This window comes from Amphiura filiformis, chromosome 11 (assembly GCF_039555335.1).
Source record: "Amphiura filiformis chromosome 11, Afil_fr2py, whole genome shotgun sequence".
Lineage (NCBI taxonomy): Eukaryota > Metazoa > Echinodermata > Ophiuroidea > Amphilepidida > Amphiuridae > Amphiura > Amphiura filiformis.
Window position 1 is genome coordinate 18,626,059 of NC_092638.1, and position 18,050 is coordinate 18,644,108.

Sequence of the window (18,050 nt, forward strand, 5' to 3'; positions counted from 1 at the left end):
TTTATTCATCATGAAAAGAGTAAAAAAACAAAAAAAATTTTGGGGTATACCCCCTTTCCTATTCCCTGATCCCTCGTGTTCGCTAAAAAGATTGTGCCCCGAGCCAGCACTCTATATTTGATAGTAAAATTAGCCGGCACTCAACTTGGTCTAGCTACAACCCTGATCTGATAGGCTAGCAATCGATCGGTGGATCGCTCAGTGGTGAACTACAAACTCAAAATGGAGCGATGTATTCAATTCGATTGAAATCGATATTCTATTATTGACGCAGTCGCAGATAAAGAAAGTGGTAAAGTGTGTATTGTATGACTTGTGATTTAATTTTCTAATACATGTGTTCCTTTATAGAATTGGAATTCTCAAACAGTTGAATATATCACAATTTTTATTTTGAAGATCAAAATCGTTACTTATAAAATGCAGTAAAATATATCCACAGCAAAACACCGGTCCTCGTTAATTAGTGTATTTAATTCACAGTTAGTGTATAAAACCTGGGATTTACCTGACAACAAATCAAATTTTCTTGTAATATGGGATACTGATCATGCGCAAATCGTAAAACATAGAATAGAAACTGTGTGGCAGGCTCTGTGGAATCTCATATCATGTGTAAATGGTACATGCTTAGCCTGAGTCGCTCGGCCTATCTCGAACAAAATCGCCATGCGTAGCTGTTGAAAAACGAGAGGATTCATCGTACTATCACGGCAATTTTTGACACGAAGATATAGTGATGATGACGCTGTGCGGGGTTCATTCATATATTTTCATGACTAAACGGTTGTTTATGCCCTCGCCCGGGCCCCTCGGGCATCAACAACGGTCGTTTAGTCATGAAAATACACATTATGAATGAACCCGGTTAACCCCTAAATCATGATGATAAGTGTATTACCGTATATAATATCACAGCGGTTTAATGTGCATTCAGCGCACGTGACCCTGATTGGTCAAGAGCTAGGGCCCGGCCTGGGTAAACGTTGTTAATCAGGCGGTGCCCGGATGTGCGATCACCGGGTAGGGAAAATGAAGGAAAATTGTGTTTTTTACACTGGGTTTGAGAGAAGAACGGCAGTCCCTCCTTTTTAAGGATCTGAAGGGGCACAGCAACTTTTTTAGGGCAAGTTGATAATTGCCTTGGATTTTCACTAAAAAGACAAGGCAGTCGGCAGTTAATGTAATCTACCAAAAAAACGTTGACAACGTAAAGAAAGCAGCAAGTTTAAAAAGCCCCACCTCGGCTCACTTTTTGAAACTTGGTCCCATTTGTAAAACGTACTGATTTCCTGGAACTGATTTAAACTTTATCATAATATTATCAACTTCAAACATTTCCATATGTGTTATGAGTCTTTAATGTGCCGATGCGATATTAATTTGTAAGATCAGAAAGGTTATAATCTTGCTCTTGCATGGTAAGCCAACATCCTATATATGTTTTGTTTTATAATATTAATTTCATGATTAATGATCGAATTAAATAAATAACAAATAGGCATATAATGCCAGTCATGCTATTATTAAAACGCTGGAAGCGCTGTATTTGATGTTCAAAATGGGACCAAGTTTCAAAAAGTGAGCCGAGGTGGGGCTTTTTAAACTTGCTTTCTTTACGTTGTCAACGTTTTTTTGGTAGATTTCCTTTCTTTTTTATGAATGAAGGCGAGTAGCTCCAAGCTTGAAAAGTCATCCGTTACTGAAGTACTACATAAGACGAATAAAGCGAAAAATAGAAGTTTGAATAATATTATCCTTGATTTATGACAATAAAAAATACAGTATATGTAGCTAAACCTATAAAATGTACGTGGTTCTTTGAAGCCCTGAGGCAATCTAGTTGGATATCCAAATTTCGCCGTTTGTGGTTCTTTGTAGCCCTGCAGGCAATCTAGTTGGATATCTCTATTGAGCGGCGGTTGTTGGCGGTCTTTCGCGGTTTGTGGTATTCCATTATTCTTCAAGCCCTGTCCTCTATCGGGGCTAATTTATTGTTTAAGCCTGTTGGATATCCATATTTCGCGATGTGTGGTTCTTTGTAGCCCTGCAGGCAATCTAGTTGGATATCTCTGTTGAGCGGCGGTTGTTGGAGGTCTTTCGCGGTTCGTGGTTATAATTTTCCTTATCCTTCATGCTTTGCCCTCTATCGAGGGCTAATTTATATTTAAAACTTGTTGGACATCCTTATTTCGCAGTGTGTGGTTCTTTCTAGTTGGATATTTCTATTGAGTGGCAGTTGTTGGCGGTTTTTCGCGGTTTGTGTGTTTAATTTGTAGGATATCCATATTTCAAGATTTGTGGTTCCTGAGTCCTACGGGGCAATCTAGTTGGATATCCCTATTGAGCGGCGGTTGTCGGCGGTCTTTTGAGATTTGTGGTTTTAATTTTCCCTTTTTTTTTTTTAAAGTTTGGCCGCCCCTCCTCTACATCCCGAGGATGCTTTTCAATAATTATACAGTGTCAAAAATTACTATTACTTGGTATGATAATTTATCTTACCATTTTGACTTATATTGTTTGTTAAGGTAACTTTCGCGGTTCGTTGTTATAATTTCCCTAATCCTTCAAGCCTTGCCCTCTATCGAGGGCTAATTTATAGTTAAAACTTGTTGGACATCCATATTTCGCGGTGTGTGGTTCTTTATAGCCCTCTTGGGCAATCTAGTTGGATATCCAAATTTCGCGGTTTGTGGTTCTTTGTAGCCCTGCGAAAGGCAATCTAGTTGGATATTTCTATTGAGCGGCAGTTGTTGGCGGTTTTTCGCGGTTTGTGGTTTTAATTTGTAGGATATCCATATTTCAAGATTTGTGGTTCCTGAGTCCTGCGGGGCAATCTAGCTGGATATCCAAATTTCGCAGTTTGTGGTTCTTTGTAGCCCTGCGGGCAATCTTGTTGGATATCCATATTAGCGGCGGTTGTCGGCGGTCTTGTGAGGGTTGTCGTTTTAATCTTCCCTTTAATTTCGGGCCGCCCCTCCTCTACATCCCGAGGATGCTTTTAAATAATTTAAATTATACGGTGTCAAAAATTACTATTACTTGGTATGATTTATCTTACCATGTTGACTTATTGTTTGTTTTTTAAGTCAACTGGACGTGAAAAAATATCCTGCTATGTTGACATTAATTTGTTGCTAAATTGACTTGGCATAATAATTTATTTTGAAGACGACATCCATTTTTGGTATGTCGACTTAGCATGATAATATATCTTGCCATGTTGACTTGTTTGTTCAGTTGTCTTGGCGAGATATTTTATATCGTCATGTTGACATAATGCTGATAATAAGTCGACATGGCAAGATAATTATCTTGTCAAGTTGTGTCACATAGACGCTTCCGTACTACATGTATATATGCTTGATAAATGTTATTTGGATTTTTTTCCTGCTGGCCGTCCATACTAGCGGAACAATTTTCCACACCTACAGAGTGTTTGTAATCAACCTACCGGGACGGTATGACAATTGTCATGTTCTACGATAGCTGAAGATGACAGAGAGTCAGGTCTCTAAATCGATTCAACAACCATTCATACATATCACAATCATGTTTTATTGTCCTATTATCATGCGAATTTGTCCGTGGTAGGACAAAATATATTTAAATGAGAATAACAATGAGTAACGTCGTATACCCTATAAATACCTGATCTAGTTTCTTGTGTTATTCAGATTTCTTTTGATCCTTGATGGTGTTGTATCACACTATGCTGTGTTTTTAAATTGCTTTAATAAAAAAATAATATCACAAGAGCACTGGATGTTTAAAATTATGTTATCCTTGATAAGTGACATTAAATTGTTTAATAAAATATTGAAAAAAAAAAAAATCAGTTGGTCACCGGGTTTCGAACTCGGGATAGCGTATCTGGAGTCAAACGCCCTAACCATTAGGCCATGGGCCTCTGCTGAAAATTGCTGTGTCGAAATACAGCATTTATTATATAAATGGATGCGTCTTCCGATAAGAACAAAAGAATTGTGAAAAATTTGATTTTTTGGCGAATGGGGCTCAGAATTTGTATGTAGGGTATCTCAGAAACTGCTAGGGTATATTTGGAAGTGAATCTGAAAAAGTAGTGTGAAGGTGAGAACCAGGTAGACCTGTAGCAGTGTCCAAAAATTCTGGATCAGTTTGATTTGCAACTAATTTTCGCTATGAAATACCGCGTGAAATGGAAGCAAAAATATTTGTTTATTACGAACAATGATTGACTGTAGGATTGGTGGCCCTTTTGGAATTAATGAGTTGTCAAGATATTACACCTTGGACTGTAAATAACATTTACCATGGTTTTAGATACATTTTGTACCCAGCGAAAAATAACATCGAACAATAGAAGTCAAGTGTTTTAATGTTAGGTGTAAATATAGTCTCGCTGGAGCATATGTTATTAGTCTTCTTTATCAGTCTTTTTTTAAAAAACTTGCTGGTCACGGCTACCGCGTGACTCTAATATTTCAAGAGGGCATCACTTTATGCAAAGAAAGCACACACAAACAGTCTGATACATGTACAGTGTACCGGTATATATGATTTGAGTGTTAATTGTTTTAATAACTCTACCTCAATATTAAACAGGCTGGCTAGGTATCAATTCACTTTATTCTTTTCAAATTTCGATATCAGTGATATCAAAATTGATATGCATTGTTATAGGTTTCTGGGTGCTTATTTTATTTATAATGAATATTTATAATTTAACAGCTCTGTTAAATTTCTGCACCTTTTTAGTATCAAAACTGTCCAAATATATGTACCGAAAATCGCTTCCCTCTTTGGCATGCCACAAAATCTACATGTATGTCCCGCCCTTTTAGCATGCCAAAAAATATGTGCCCCATCCTGGTATTGATCACCGTCATAATTAGATCCGTACCATTCTGTTTTTTCACTCTTTGTACAGGAACATATGATGAAGGTGGAGAGTCCATGAATCTTGCTACAGATAGAAGAGAAGTTACTGAGCAACACTACCAACGAGATCAGCCTATGTTATTCAAACACATCATACTGTACATGTGTACATTGTAGGTAATTGAACTATGTGTATATTGTCTTGACTTCTCATCCATGTACAGCTCCTGAATGGTCAATCAGTAAAAGATGGGCAAGCTAAATTTCTGTAAGACATGTGGGTCAATGCAACTTGAAGAGGCCAAAGACAAGATCGAAAAACTATTGATAAAGGAGATTTTAATACCGGAGGTTCTAGATTTTAGTGTAACTATGCAAACAATATGGTGTTATTGTTATACAGTGTATTTTTAAAGCAGGCACATGAGAATTAGTGTGAAATACCCCAGTTAAAACACACATGTGGCCAGAGAATGGCCTACTACATGTAGAAATAAAGGCCTTTTTTGTAATTAGTGATAGCAAACCTTAAAGATGGTGAACCTTACATGTAGGTATAGTAGTCCTTATATATATTAGAGATAGCAAGTACATTGTATGGTTCCCAGTTTGGGAGCCTAGCAGCTCTACTAAATTTCTACACCTTTTAATATCAAAACTGCCCAAATTATATGTGCAATTTCGCTTCCCTCTTGGCATGCCACAAAATCTATGTCCCGCCCTTTTAACATGCTAAAAAATCTGTTCCCCATCCTGGTTTTGGTCACCGTCATACTTAGAACCGTACCATTCTGTTGTTGTTTTTTCACTCTTTCAACATGTCAGCTCATCCAAGCTTCTTTTACTTTGACTTAAATACGGTACTGAATAAGATTTTATTATGTTCTGTTTGATCATTTGTGTACAGGAACATGTGCTGAAGGTGGAGAGTCCATAAATCTTGCTACAGAAGAGAAGTTACTGAGCAACACTACCAATGAGATCAGCCTTTGTACTTCAAACGCATCATAATGTACATGTGTAGGTAATTGAACTATGTGTATATTGTCTTGACTTCTCATCCATATACAGCTCCTGAACAGTCAATCAGTAAAAGATGGGCAAGTTAAATTTTTGTAAGACATGTGGGTCAATGCAACTTGAAGAGGCCAAAGACAAGATCGAAAAACTATTGATAAAGGAGATTTTAATACCGGAGGCAAACAATATGGTGTTATTGTTATACAGTGTATTTTAAAAGCAGGCACATGAGAATTAGTGTGAAATACCCCAGTTAAATCACACATGTTGCCAGATAATGGCCTACTACATGTAGAAATAAAGGCCTTTTTTGTTAGTGATAGCAAACCTTAAAGATGGCGAACCTTAGGTATAGTCCTTATATTAGAGATAGCAAGTACATTGTATGGTTCCCAGTTTGGGAGCCTAGCAGCTCTACTAAATTTCTACACCTTTTTAATATCAAAACTGCCCAAATTATATGTACCGAAAATCGCTTCCCTCTTCGGCATGCCACAAAATCTATGTCCCGCCCTTTTAACATGCTAAAAAATCTGTTCCCCATCCTGGTTTTGGTCACCGTCATACTCAGATCCGCACCATTCTGTTTTTTTACTCTTTCATCTTGTCAATTCGGTTTTTGTTATGTTCTGTTTGCTCATTTGTGTACAGGAACATGTGCTGAAGGTGGAGAGTCCATGAATCTTGCTACAGAAGAGAAGTTACTGAGCAACACTACCAACGAGATCAGCCTATGTACTTCAAACGCATCATACTGTACATGTGTAGGTAATTGAACTATTTGTATATTGTCTTGACTTCTCATCCATGTACAGCTCCTGAACAGTCAATCAGTAAAAGATGGGCAAGTTAAATTTTTGTAAGACATGTGGGTCAATGCAACTTGAAGAGGCCAAAGACAAGATAGAAAAACTATTGATAAAGGAGATTTTAATACCGACTAGGTGTGGACTGTGTGACTTAACAATATCAGACAGAAAACCAGAGGTTCTAGCAAGAAAAGCATGTTATCAAGATCAATGTAGAGCCAGAAATTGATGTAAACAATGTGAAGGGGAAGAAGATAGCGAAGAACAAGAGGGCACTGTCGTCGTTGGTGAAGAAGTCTGATGATACCGGGACATTGGATATGAGAGTTGATGATGATGTTGAAATGATTGAAGTGCCGATTTGGGATGCTACTGATGATGCTGATGGCGAGACAGATGCAGCTGATGGTGAGATGGATCCAGCTGAATTAAGTAGCGATGGGGATAACAATAATGCTGATTGTGATGACAATTTTGAACCAGAAGATGACGATGATCACGTTGAAGGGGAGGCAGAGGAAGAAAAGGAGAAAGACGTCAAAGTGTTTGTGCCAACTGTAAACAAAACTTTGCTTGCTCCCGACGTATTGGCTACATTGGGCAACGCCGCCGATGAAGCTGACCTTGTTGTACCTCAGTGTAAGTTTTGTCAGAAAAACTTCCGTTTGATACACCATCTGATGGCGCACATAGCTGAGAAACACAAGGAGGTGAACAAGATCACTGAACCGTACCAATGCCCTAATTGTCAATTGCGGTTTCCGCAGGTTAAGCCTCTGAAAAGACATCTTGAAACTCAGCACAAACGGGTGTACACCTGCGAGATATGTAACAAAACATCAACGCAGGCAAACTTTCTGGAGAAACATGCCAAGACTCACGACTCGAAACCGATGTTCCGATGCCCCCGAGTTATATTGCGCATGAAACAGTTTAAATCTAAGAAAGACTTGCAGAGACATGAAATGATACACACGGGTCAAAAGCCCAATGTGTGTGACACGTGCGGCAGAGGTTTTATTCGTACGGCGGATCTAAACGCGCATAAACGAATCCATACTGGAGACTACATCTACTGCACCTTGTGCGACACATTCCGCACCAATAGAAATTCAAATCTCCGTAAGCATATGCAAGAGCAACACATCAATAAACACGAAGAACGCAAACCTCTTGTGAAAAACCACATGTGCGAACTTTGCGGAGGCGCTTACGCATCTAACGGTGCTTTGAAGAAACATATTGTGTCAATGCATACCAAAGAAAAGTTGTTTTCGTGTGATCAATGTGATTATAAAACCACTCATAGGTCCAATGTTCAATCCCACATCAAAATCGTTCACAAAAAGCTGAGACCATACAAGTGTCGGTTTTGTGAAAAGTCGTTTGGGATCGCAAAAACTCGAAATGTTCACCAAAGAATTCACACCGGTGAAAAACCGTACACGTGTGAATTCTGCGGGAAGAGCTTCCGTCGTACTGACGGATATAAAGCGCACCGGCAGCTTCATGTTGCCGATTACAAATGTGAGTGTGACATTTGCGGGTTTAAAACCATTCGTCCTCAGTCCTTGAAACGACACAAGGAGAAGCATCACTCTCAGGAAAGTATGGCTTTTAATTGCAAAAAATGCAACATGTCATTTACAAATCCTCAGACTCTTCGGGCGCATAACAAAGAACATAAAGGTGGCGTCGAATATGTAGTTAAAAAGCGCGCAATGTACTATATGTGACTTTTCTGTAAATAATCAACGTGCCCTCACAAAGCATGTGAAACGCTGCCACATGACCGATGCAACGCAATACGAATGCGGTTACTGTCATAAGAAGTTTAACACGGGACCGTCGTGTGAAAACCATGTTGAGAAGTTCCATATGAGATACTTCCTGCCAGCTATATCGAAAGGTGAAACAACTACTCCTAGTAATCCAACTGTTACAGCAGCACCAATTAAGATATCGCATGCAGACACCACATCGGACATAACTGCTGAGGCCATATCATCCATTCTTGTCCCTCTGGTTACAACTGATAAGAGTGATGGACAAGTGCCTACCTCAGCCTCGGCAACAGTCATTCCTGCACGTGAGGTAGAAGTAGCTATTGGCTCTGCAACAATCATTCCTGCAGTCAAAGGAGAAGTAGCTATAGCTTCTGCAACAGTTATTCCTGCAGGCGCTGAACAAGTTGCTATAGCCTCTGCAACAGTCATTCCTGCAGTCAAGGGAGAAGTAGCTGCAGCCTCTGCAACAGTCATTCCTGCAAGAGAGGAAGAGGTTGCAGCAGCTGCTGCTGTATTAGGAATGCTACCAGGTGGCTATCCACCTGGATTGGGGCAAGTGGCAGTAGTGTCTTCAGAAGTGACTGTACCTTTCTCTAAATGAACTTGATTATACATAGAACATACTGTTGATAGATACAATGAGAGGGGTTTGGTGAACATTTTGGGCAGTTTCTCGAAGTATGGCTAGTGATCAGGCTTCCCAAGCCATCAGGATTAAGCCCAATTAGTCCAATACACCAGTGCTTACAATTTCACATTTTACATCATCTAGCAAGTTAAATCAATTAAATGGATTCAAATTGGTAGTGATAGCCTGCTGGCTTAGGAAGTCTGAGCACTAGCCAAGCTTCGAGAAATCGGACCTTTGTGTTCTGTTTGTTGACTGATGTGGCAGGTTTATCTTATATTATAACATTATTGTTTGTGGTTTTTTTTTTGGTTTTTAAAATCTTTTTTTGCCCATAGCTTTATTATTGCATCAAGTGACACCCATTACTTTGTACAGGTTCACTTTGTTTTCATGTTGAGAATAGACAGCTTAAACATAGGTCGATAGTAAAGAAATAAACACATTTTGCAAGATCTGGATGTGCTCTGTTCATTGAGGTACATTTCGTCACTATCGACCCATGTTGCACTAGATAGCAAATCAGCACAGGAAATTAAAATGAGAGAAATGCATCATGGGAAGTGTTAGATATATCCTCCGGCCATACAAAATCACCTCCAAAATTTTACCGATAGGATAATTGAGAACAATATGGGCTTTACTGATACCAAATCTTGATAGAGACTGTACGTATGAGGCTGTTGATGGGACCATCATCTTTAATTAATTTGCAAAATTGTCAATTTTTAGGCAAGCAAATGTATAACTATAAAAGGCAAATCTTTTTAAGCTGCAAGATAAACTTTAACATAGTAGTTAGACTTTGTAGTGTTTTTTGTTTTAGGACACCTTCAAAATACAAAGGAGTGATTTTTTAGCATGTCCTCTGTTCCTAGCATACTGTTTTTCACAGCAGAAACATGTACATACAAAAGTTGATAACTTCATTTGGCAATACTCTGAGGATCTAGCCTTGCAAAAAAAAAAAACAAAAAAAAAATTAAGATTCCACTCAAAGCTGGAGGAAAAAGTTTGTACAAGGATGCTCAAAAGTGTAGAATCAGAAATTGCCCAACAGTTAATTCTTTTTTACTACACATAGCTTATTCTATAGGCTATTCATACACTCTTAGATAGCGAGAACCAATCGGAGCAAGCGTTAGAAAAATCCAAACCATGCATTGATTGTGTATATATGCACGGGCGTGCACTCCGTGTACTACACGCAGTGCTTTCGGACGTGTTCAATTCATTTTTCTTACGGGTTGATGCATTTGCTTGTATTTTCCAAAACTTATAGTGATCATTTTTTTATAAAAACAACAAAAATCATGTGTGTTTTTTTCTTCTCGTGTATGAAATAGGTTAATGAATGCATTTTACTTGTTGGGAGAGAAATAAGACAAAATAATGCACTTGTGCTGATGTTGATGCATCTAATACACTCGCATTTGGGGCTTGTGCATTAGATGCATCAACGTCAGCACGTGTGCATTATTTTGTCTAATTTCTCTCCCAACAAGTACGCGTTCATTAACCTATAAACAATTAACTCACTTCATCAGGCAGCTACATGTAGTGTACTTCATAACAAGTTTTTGTTGTAAATGTTCTCTGTTTGATCATTTCTGTACAGGAACATGTTATGAAGATGAAGACTACATGTACCTCGCCTTCGGAGTGCAGTTACCATGGTTACTGTCCAACACCCGATTACTACTGTGCTCTACATTTATTGTAAATTCTTCAAAATGCATACTGTAAGTGTCAATGCACTATTGCCGTAACTTTTTGTGAACAGCTCCTGAACAATTGGTAAAAGATGGGGAAGTTAAATTTTTGCAAGACTTGTGGGTCAATGCAACTTGAAGAGGCCAAAGACAAGATTGAAAAACTGCTGAAAAAGACAAAATTTATACCTACTAGATGTGGTCTGTGCAACGTCACAATATCAGAGAGACAGACAAGAGGTTCGGGGAAGGAAAAGAACGTTCTGAAGATCAAGCTCAAGGTAGAACCACAAAATGATGTAAACGATGAGAAAAAGGGTAAGAAGAGAGCAAGCAAAAAGAGAAAGCTATCAACCTTGGTGAAGTCTGATGATACTGGGACATTAGATGATGATGATGATGATGTAGAAATGATTGAAGTACCGATTCGTGATGTTACTGATGATGTTAGTGATGGGATCGATTCACCTGAATTAAGTAGCGATGGGGATAACAATGCTGATGATGATGACGATTTAGAACCAGATGATGGTGGTGGTGTTAAAGGGGAGATGAAAAAGAAACCATTCATACACACTGTAAACAAATCTTTACTTGCTCCCCACGTATTAGACATATTAGGCACAGCGAATGAACAAGCTGACCATGTTGTACCTCGGTGTAAGTTTTGCGAGGAAAGCTTCACGACTGTGCACAAATTGCTGGCACATGTAGCTGACAAACACAAGGTAGTGAACAAGATCGCTGAACCATACCAGTGCCCTACTTGCCATATGCGTTTTTTGCGCGCTGTGCCTATAAAAATCCATATGGAAAGGAAACACAAACCAGTGTACACGTGCGAGATTTGTAACAAATCATCAACACAAACAAACTTTCTGGAGAAACATGCGAAAACTCATGAACGAAGGGATTCCAAACCGTTGTTGCAATGCCCCGAGTTATATTGCACGCTACTATTCAAAAGTAAGAAAGGCTTAAAGCAACATCAGATGAAACACACGGGTTATACGCCCTATGTCTGCGAAACTTGCGGCAAAGGTTTCATCCGTACATCGGATCTTAAGGCACACAATCGCATCCACACAGGAGAATACATCTGCTGCACCTTGTGTACATACCGTACCAATAGAAATACATCGCTACGAAAGCATATGAAAGAACAGCATATCGAAAAACAGGAGAAAGGAGAAAAACGCAGAACACCTATTGTGAAAAACCACATGTGCGAACTCTGTGGAGTTGCTTATCCAAGTAACGCTAATTTGCAAAAACATCGCATGACCGTGCATACAAAAGAAAAGTTGTATACTTGTGATCAATGTGATTATATTACTAGTCATAAGGGCAATATTCCAGTCCACATCAATTCCGTTCACAAAAAGCTCAGACCTCACAAGTGCCAGTTTTGTGAAAAGTCCTTTGCGCTTCCAAAATCGCGAAATGAGCACCAGCGAAGGCACACTGGTGAAAAACCTTATAAATGTGAATTTTGCGGAAGGGGCTTCAGTCGTGCTGGCGGATATAAATCCCACCGGAAGCTCCATGTTGCCGATTTCAAATTTGAGTGTGACGTTTGCGGGTATAAAACCGTTCGTTCTCAATCCTTAAAACAACACAAGGAGAAACACCACTCGGGGGAAACCATGACTTTTAATTGCACCAAATGCAACATGTCATTTTCAGCTGCACAGACTCTGAATGCACATAACAAAGAACACAAGGATGGTGTCGAATATGTAGCTAAAAAAGAACACCAATGTACAGAGTGTGACTTTTCTGCAGGCAATCAGCATGCTCTCAAAAAGCATGTGAAACGCTGCCACACTGCGAATCCGGGGGCACCACAATTTGCATGCGGTTACTGTCCTAGGAAGTTCAACTCAAAACCGGCATGTGAAATCCATGTTGAGCAGAAACATGAGAGACACATGCGCCAGTCGATCGCAAGGAGACACAGAGAATATCACTGCTTCCAGCAATCCAACTGCTACAACAATTCCAATCAAGACATCAAATGCAGACACCACATCGGACATAACTGCTGAGGCTGTATCATTCATTCTTGTCCCAGATGAGAATGATGGACAGGTTGTGCCTACCTCAGTCTCTGCAACAGTCTTTCCTTCTGGCAAGGAAGAAATTGCTGCTGCAACAGTTATTCCTGCAGACGAGGAAGAGGTTACAACAGCTGCTGCTGTATTAGGAATGCTGCCAGGTGGCTATCCACCTGGATTGGGACATCTGGCAGTAGTGTCATCAGAAGTGACTGTACCATTCTCCAACTAAATTTGATAGCACATACAGTGAGCAAGCTGTGGTGTGTGATTGCCTAATGGGCTATTGCAGTTGAAACCCATACATCCATTAAATAGAAAACTTAGGCATGACCTTATTATTCCAGATAAAGAGTGTAAATTTCAAATTGGGCTACCTGAATGGGTGGCTCCAACCGAGATCTACACCCCCTGACTATGTGGGAGATTAAGGTCATGTCTTCCATAGGGGGAGTGTAAGGATTTCAACTGGATTAGCCCAATCAGGCATGGTTTGGAGCAAAAGTGGGGATGAGGCTATTGATTGGACTACCCACCTGCTCGTCATTTTAGACGGGGAGTTGGCTCCTGGGACGAGCAAAATTAATGCCTCTGAATTATGCTACATTATAATTGTAGGGGTTGAAAAAGGTTATTGACCTTTTTAGTAGACCAGATTTGCACAACAAGGCCATACCTGTATATATTTGAATTTTTTGAACCCCCCAGTGCACTGTAGAAGTCTGGTAAATGTTTTTAAGTCAAATTAGGACAGGCACTTTTATTCAAATGATGGGCAAACCTGAATTTCTAGTTAAGACCCTGGACCAACCTGCTTGTAAAAATTTGGCAAAGTTGCATTTTGCTAAAGCTACATTGTAGTGCATGTGGTACACATGTATGTTCAGACAAACTCCTGTTATTTTGCCTAATGATTATATAGGGAAAGGTTTAGATGATTTAGGGTTAGTGGGATGAATGTATTTTCTCTCTTCATCCGGCAGGTACAATGTACTTCAAAACAAGTTTTTGTTGTAAATGTTCTGTTTGATCATTTGTGTACAGGAACATGTTATGAAGACGAAGAGTTTACCTAGCCTCTGAAGTTAAACTGCTGACCAACTCACTGTTACCATCGAGCTCTACAATAGATCTACAAATACTTCATAACACACGTTACTGCTGTTGAACTATTCTTATCGTCACTTCTCACGACCAGCTCCAAAGATGGGGAAGTTAAATTTTTGCAAGACTTGTGGGTCAATGCAACTTGAAGAGGCCAAAGACAAGATTGAAAAACTGCTGAAAAAGACAAAATTTATACCTACTAGATGTGGTCTGTGTAATGCCACAATATCAGAGAGAGAGACAAGAGGTTCGGGGAAGGAGAAGAATGTTTTCAAGGTCAAGCTCAAGGTAAAACCAGAAACTGATAAGAAGGGTAAAAGGACAGCTATGAAAAAGAGAAAGCGATCGTCCTTGGTGAAGACTGATGATGATTCTGGGACATTGGATATGACCGTTGATGATGATGATGATATTGAAATGATTGAAGTGCCGATTCGTGATGTTACCGATGATGTTAGTGATGGGATCAATACACCTGAATTGAGTAGCGATGGGGATAACAATGATTATGATGACGAATTTGAACCAGATGATGGTGTTGAAGAGGAGATGAATGAAAAACAGGACAAAGACAAACCTCTTATACACACTGTAAACAAAACTTTACTTGCTCCTGACGTATTGGAGATTTTGGGCAACGCCAATGAACAAGCTGACCTTGTTGTACCTCAGTGTAAGTTTTGCGAGGAAAGCTTCTATACTGTGCACAAATTGCTGGCACACGTAGCTGACAAACACAAGGAGGTGAACAAGATCACTGAACCATATCAGTGCCCTACATGTCAACTGCGTTTTTGCGTGCCAAGGCTATGAAACGGCATCTGGAAACGAAACACAAACCAGTGCACACATGCAAGATTTGTAACAAATCATCAACGCTAGCAAACTTTCTGGAGAAACACGCTAAGACTCACGAACGAAGAGATACATTGTATCAATGTACCGAGTTATATTGCCTGGTACAGTGTAAGACGAAGAAAGACTTCCAGCGCCATCAAATGATTCACACCGGTTACAAGCCCTATGTCTGCGAAACTTGCGGCAAAGGTTATATTCGTCCTTCGGATCTTAAGGCGCACAAACGAACCCATACGGGAGACTACATCCACTGCACCTTGTGCGACACATTCCGCACCAATAGAAATACAACGCTTCGGAAGCATATGCGAGAACACCATGGCAATAAACCAGTAGAACGCAAACCTATTGTGAGAAACCACATGTGCGAACTCTGTGGATTAGCTCTTGCAACTAACGCTGCTTTGAAAAAACATCGTGTGTCTGTGCACACAAGAGAAAAATTGTATCATTGCAATCAGTGTGATTATACAACTACCCACAAGAACAATGTTCAATCTCATATTAAAATGGTTCACGAAAAGCTAAAACCTTACAAGTGCCAGTTTTGTGAAAAATTCTTTGCGCTTCCGAAAACGCGAAATGAGCACCAAAGGATTCACACCGGTGAAAAACCGTATACGTGTGAATTTTGTGGGAAGGCATTCAGTCGTGCTGATGGATTAAGGTCTCACCGAAAGCTCCATGTTGCCGATTTCAAATTTGAGTGTGACGTTTGCGGGTATAAAACCATTCGTTCTAAATCCTTAAAACAACACAAGGAGAAAAACCACTCGGGGGAGACTTTGACTTTCAATTGCACCAAATGCAACATGTCGTTTTGCACTGCGCAGACTCTGAATGCACATAATAAAGAACACAAGGATGGTGTCGAATATGTAGCTAAAAAAGAGTACCAGTGTACAGAGTGTGACTTTTCCGCAGATAATCAACGTGCCCTCCAACAGCATGTGAAACACTGCCACAGTGCGAATCCGGAGGCACCGCAATTTGAATGCGGTTACTGTCATAAGAGGTTCAACTCAAAAGCGTCCTGTGAAAATCATGTTGAGAAGTCCCATGAGAGGTACTTCCGTCCAATCGTATCACAAGGAGACACGGAGACTATCACCAATACTAGTAATCCAACTGTTACAGCAATACCAAACACCACATCAGACATAACTGCTGAGGCCATATCATCCATTCAAGTTGTGCCTACCTCAGCGTCTGCAACAGAACGCAAACCTATTGTGAAAAACCACATGTGCGAACTCTGTGGAGTTGCTTGTTCAACCAACGCTGCTTTGAGAAATCATCGCGTGTCTGTGCATACTAAAGCAAAATTGTATTCTTGTGATCAATGTGATTATGTAACTAGTCACAGGGGCAATGTACCAACCCACATCAATGCAGTTCACAAAAAGCTAAAACCTCACAAGTGCCAGTTTTGTGAAAAATCCTTTGCGCTTATGAAAACAAGAAATGACCACCAACGAATTCACACTGGTGAAAAACCTTTTGTGTGCGATTTTTGCGGTAAAGGATTCGGTCGTGCTGACGGATTAAAGTCTCACCGGAAGCTCCATGTTGCTGACTTCAAATTTGAGTGTGACGTTTGCGGGTATAAAACCGTTCGTTCTCAGTCCTTAAAACAACACAAGGAGAAACACCACTCGGGGGAGACTTTGACTTTCAATTGCACCAAATGCAACATGTCATTTTCCACTGCGCAGACTCTGAATGCACATAATAAAGAACACAAGGATGGTGTCGAATATGTAGCTAAAAAAGAGCACCAATGTACAGAGTGTGACTTTTCTGCAGATAATCAACGTGCCCTCCAAAAGCATGTGAAAAACTGCCATACTGCAGATCCGGAGGCACCGCAATTTGAATGCGGTTACTGTCATAAGAAGTTCAACTCGAAACTGTTGTGTGAAAATCATGTTGAGAAGTCACATGAGAGATATTTTCGGCCAGCAATATCTCAGGGAGAGAGAGAAACTATCACCACTTCCAGCAATCCAACTGTTACAGCAATACCAATCAAGATATATGCAAGCACCACATCGGACATAACTGCTGAGGCTGTATCATCCATTATTGTCCCTCAGGTTTTACCTGATAAGAGTGCTGGTCAAGTTGTCCCTACCTCAGCCCCTGCAACAGTCATTCCTGCAGGAGAGGAAGAGGTTGCTGCAGCTGCTGCTGTATTAGGAATGCTGCCAGGTGGCTATCCACCTGGATCGGGGCAAGTGGCAATAGTATCATCGGAAGTGACAGTACCGTTCTCCAAATGAATTGATAATAGCACAAATATACCATATTCGTCCAAGTATAGTCCCACCCCCCATTTTTTGTAAAAAAAACAAAAAAATGCTTCGTGTCCGATTGACTGATGGGGTAGCGGCTACAGTGTTTATGTTTACTTTACTTTAATTTTGCCACTTTGTTGCCAATTTTAAAAGTTTTTATCATGACATAATTAAAAAATGTTGTTTAAAGGAGGACGGCCCAATTTCAGCATGTGTTTATCTTCATATGGTCGAATGACCTTGACCCCACTCCTCTACTATGAAAATTTATATCGCTATCCCTTTTGATGTGAGATCAAAAAATGAGCATTTCAGGTCCCATACATTAACAATACTACAGTAATTTCCGGAATATTGACTGCACAGAGTATAAGCAGCAGGTCAGAAAAATGACTAAATTTTGATTCAAATGCTGCACCAAGGATTGGCCGACTTTTGACATGCATATCTCACTGTAATGCGCTGTACTCCACTGTAATGCTCTATTTTCACGATTGTGGTGCTAGTTATTTGTTTTAAGTAGGTTAGCCCACTTTTGACACATTTTGACATACAAAATCAGAGCAAAACATCTATTTCAGCTCCAAAATGTTAAAGGATTACTGAAAAATATATGAGCTTCCTCTTACACCAAAAAAGTGGGGATGAGGCTGTTGATCAGACCATCCTCCTTTAAATAATTTTTAAAAAATGTGATTTGCAAAGTTGTATATATCTAAAGCTACATGTATGCTTGCAGGATTTTGAAACAAATTCCTGTTATTTTGCCTAATAGGGTTATAGGGAAAGGTTAGGGTTGTGCATTTTGTACAGAGCGTAAAAGTTTATTTTTTTTTACTACTTAAATGTATTTTCTCGCTTCATCAAGGAGGTACTTCAAGTTTTTGTTGTAAAGGTTCTGTTTGATCATTT

At 39.7% G+C, this 18,050-nt stretch overlaps 1 protein-coding gene across 9 annotated transcripts in view; it reads left to right on the plus strand.

The window, feature by feature from the left end:
- Positions 1-18,050, plus strand: part of LOC140164487 (uncharacterized) — a 45,605-nt gene that overhangs the window by 17,339 nt on the left and 10,216 nt on the right. For 2 of the 9 annotated variants that reach the window (XM_072187769.1, XM_072187775.1), the window contains exons 2-6: positions 4,913-5,029; positions 5,771-5,887; positions 6,535-6,647; positions 10,726-10,849; positions 13,921-17,182. In XM_072187769.1, the coding sequence (XP_072043870.1) occupies positions 14,763-17,123 (2,361 nt within the window). In that variant the 5' untranslated portion in view covers positions 4,913-5,029; positions 5,771-5,887; positions 6,535-6,647; positions 10,726-10,849; positions 13,921-14,762 and the 3' untranslated portion in view covers positions 17,124-17,182. Of the gene's footprint in view, positions 1-4,912; positions 5,041-5,770; positions 5,888-6,534; positions 6,652-10,725; positions 10,850-13,920; positions 17,183-18,050 lie in introns of those variants that run through there. The other 7 variants (XM_072187772.1, XM_072187770.1, XM_072187771.1 and 4 more) reach the window with 7 other exon arrangements.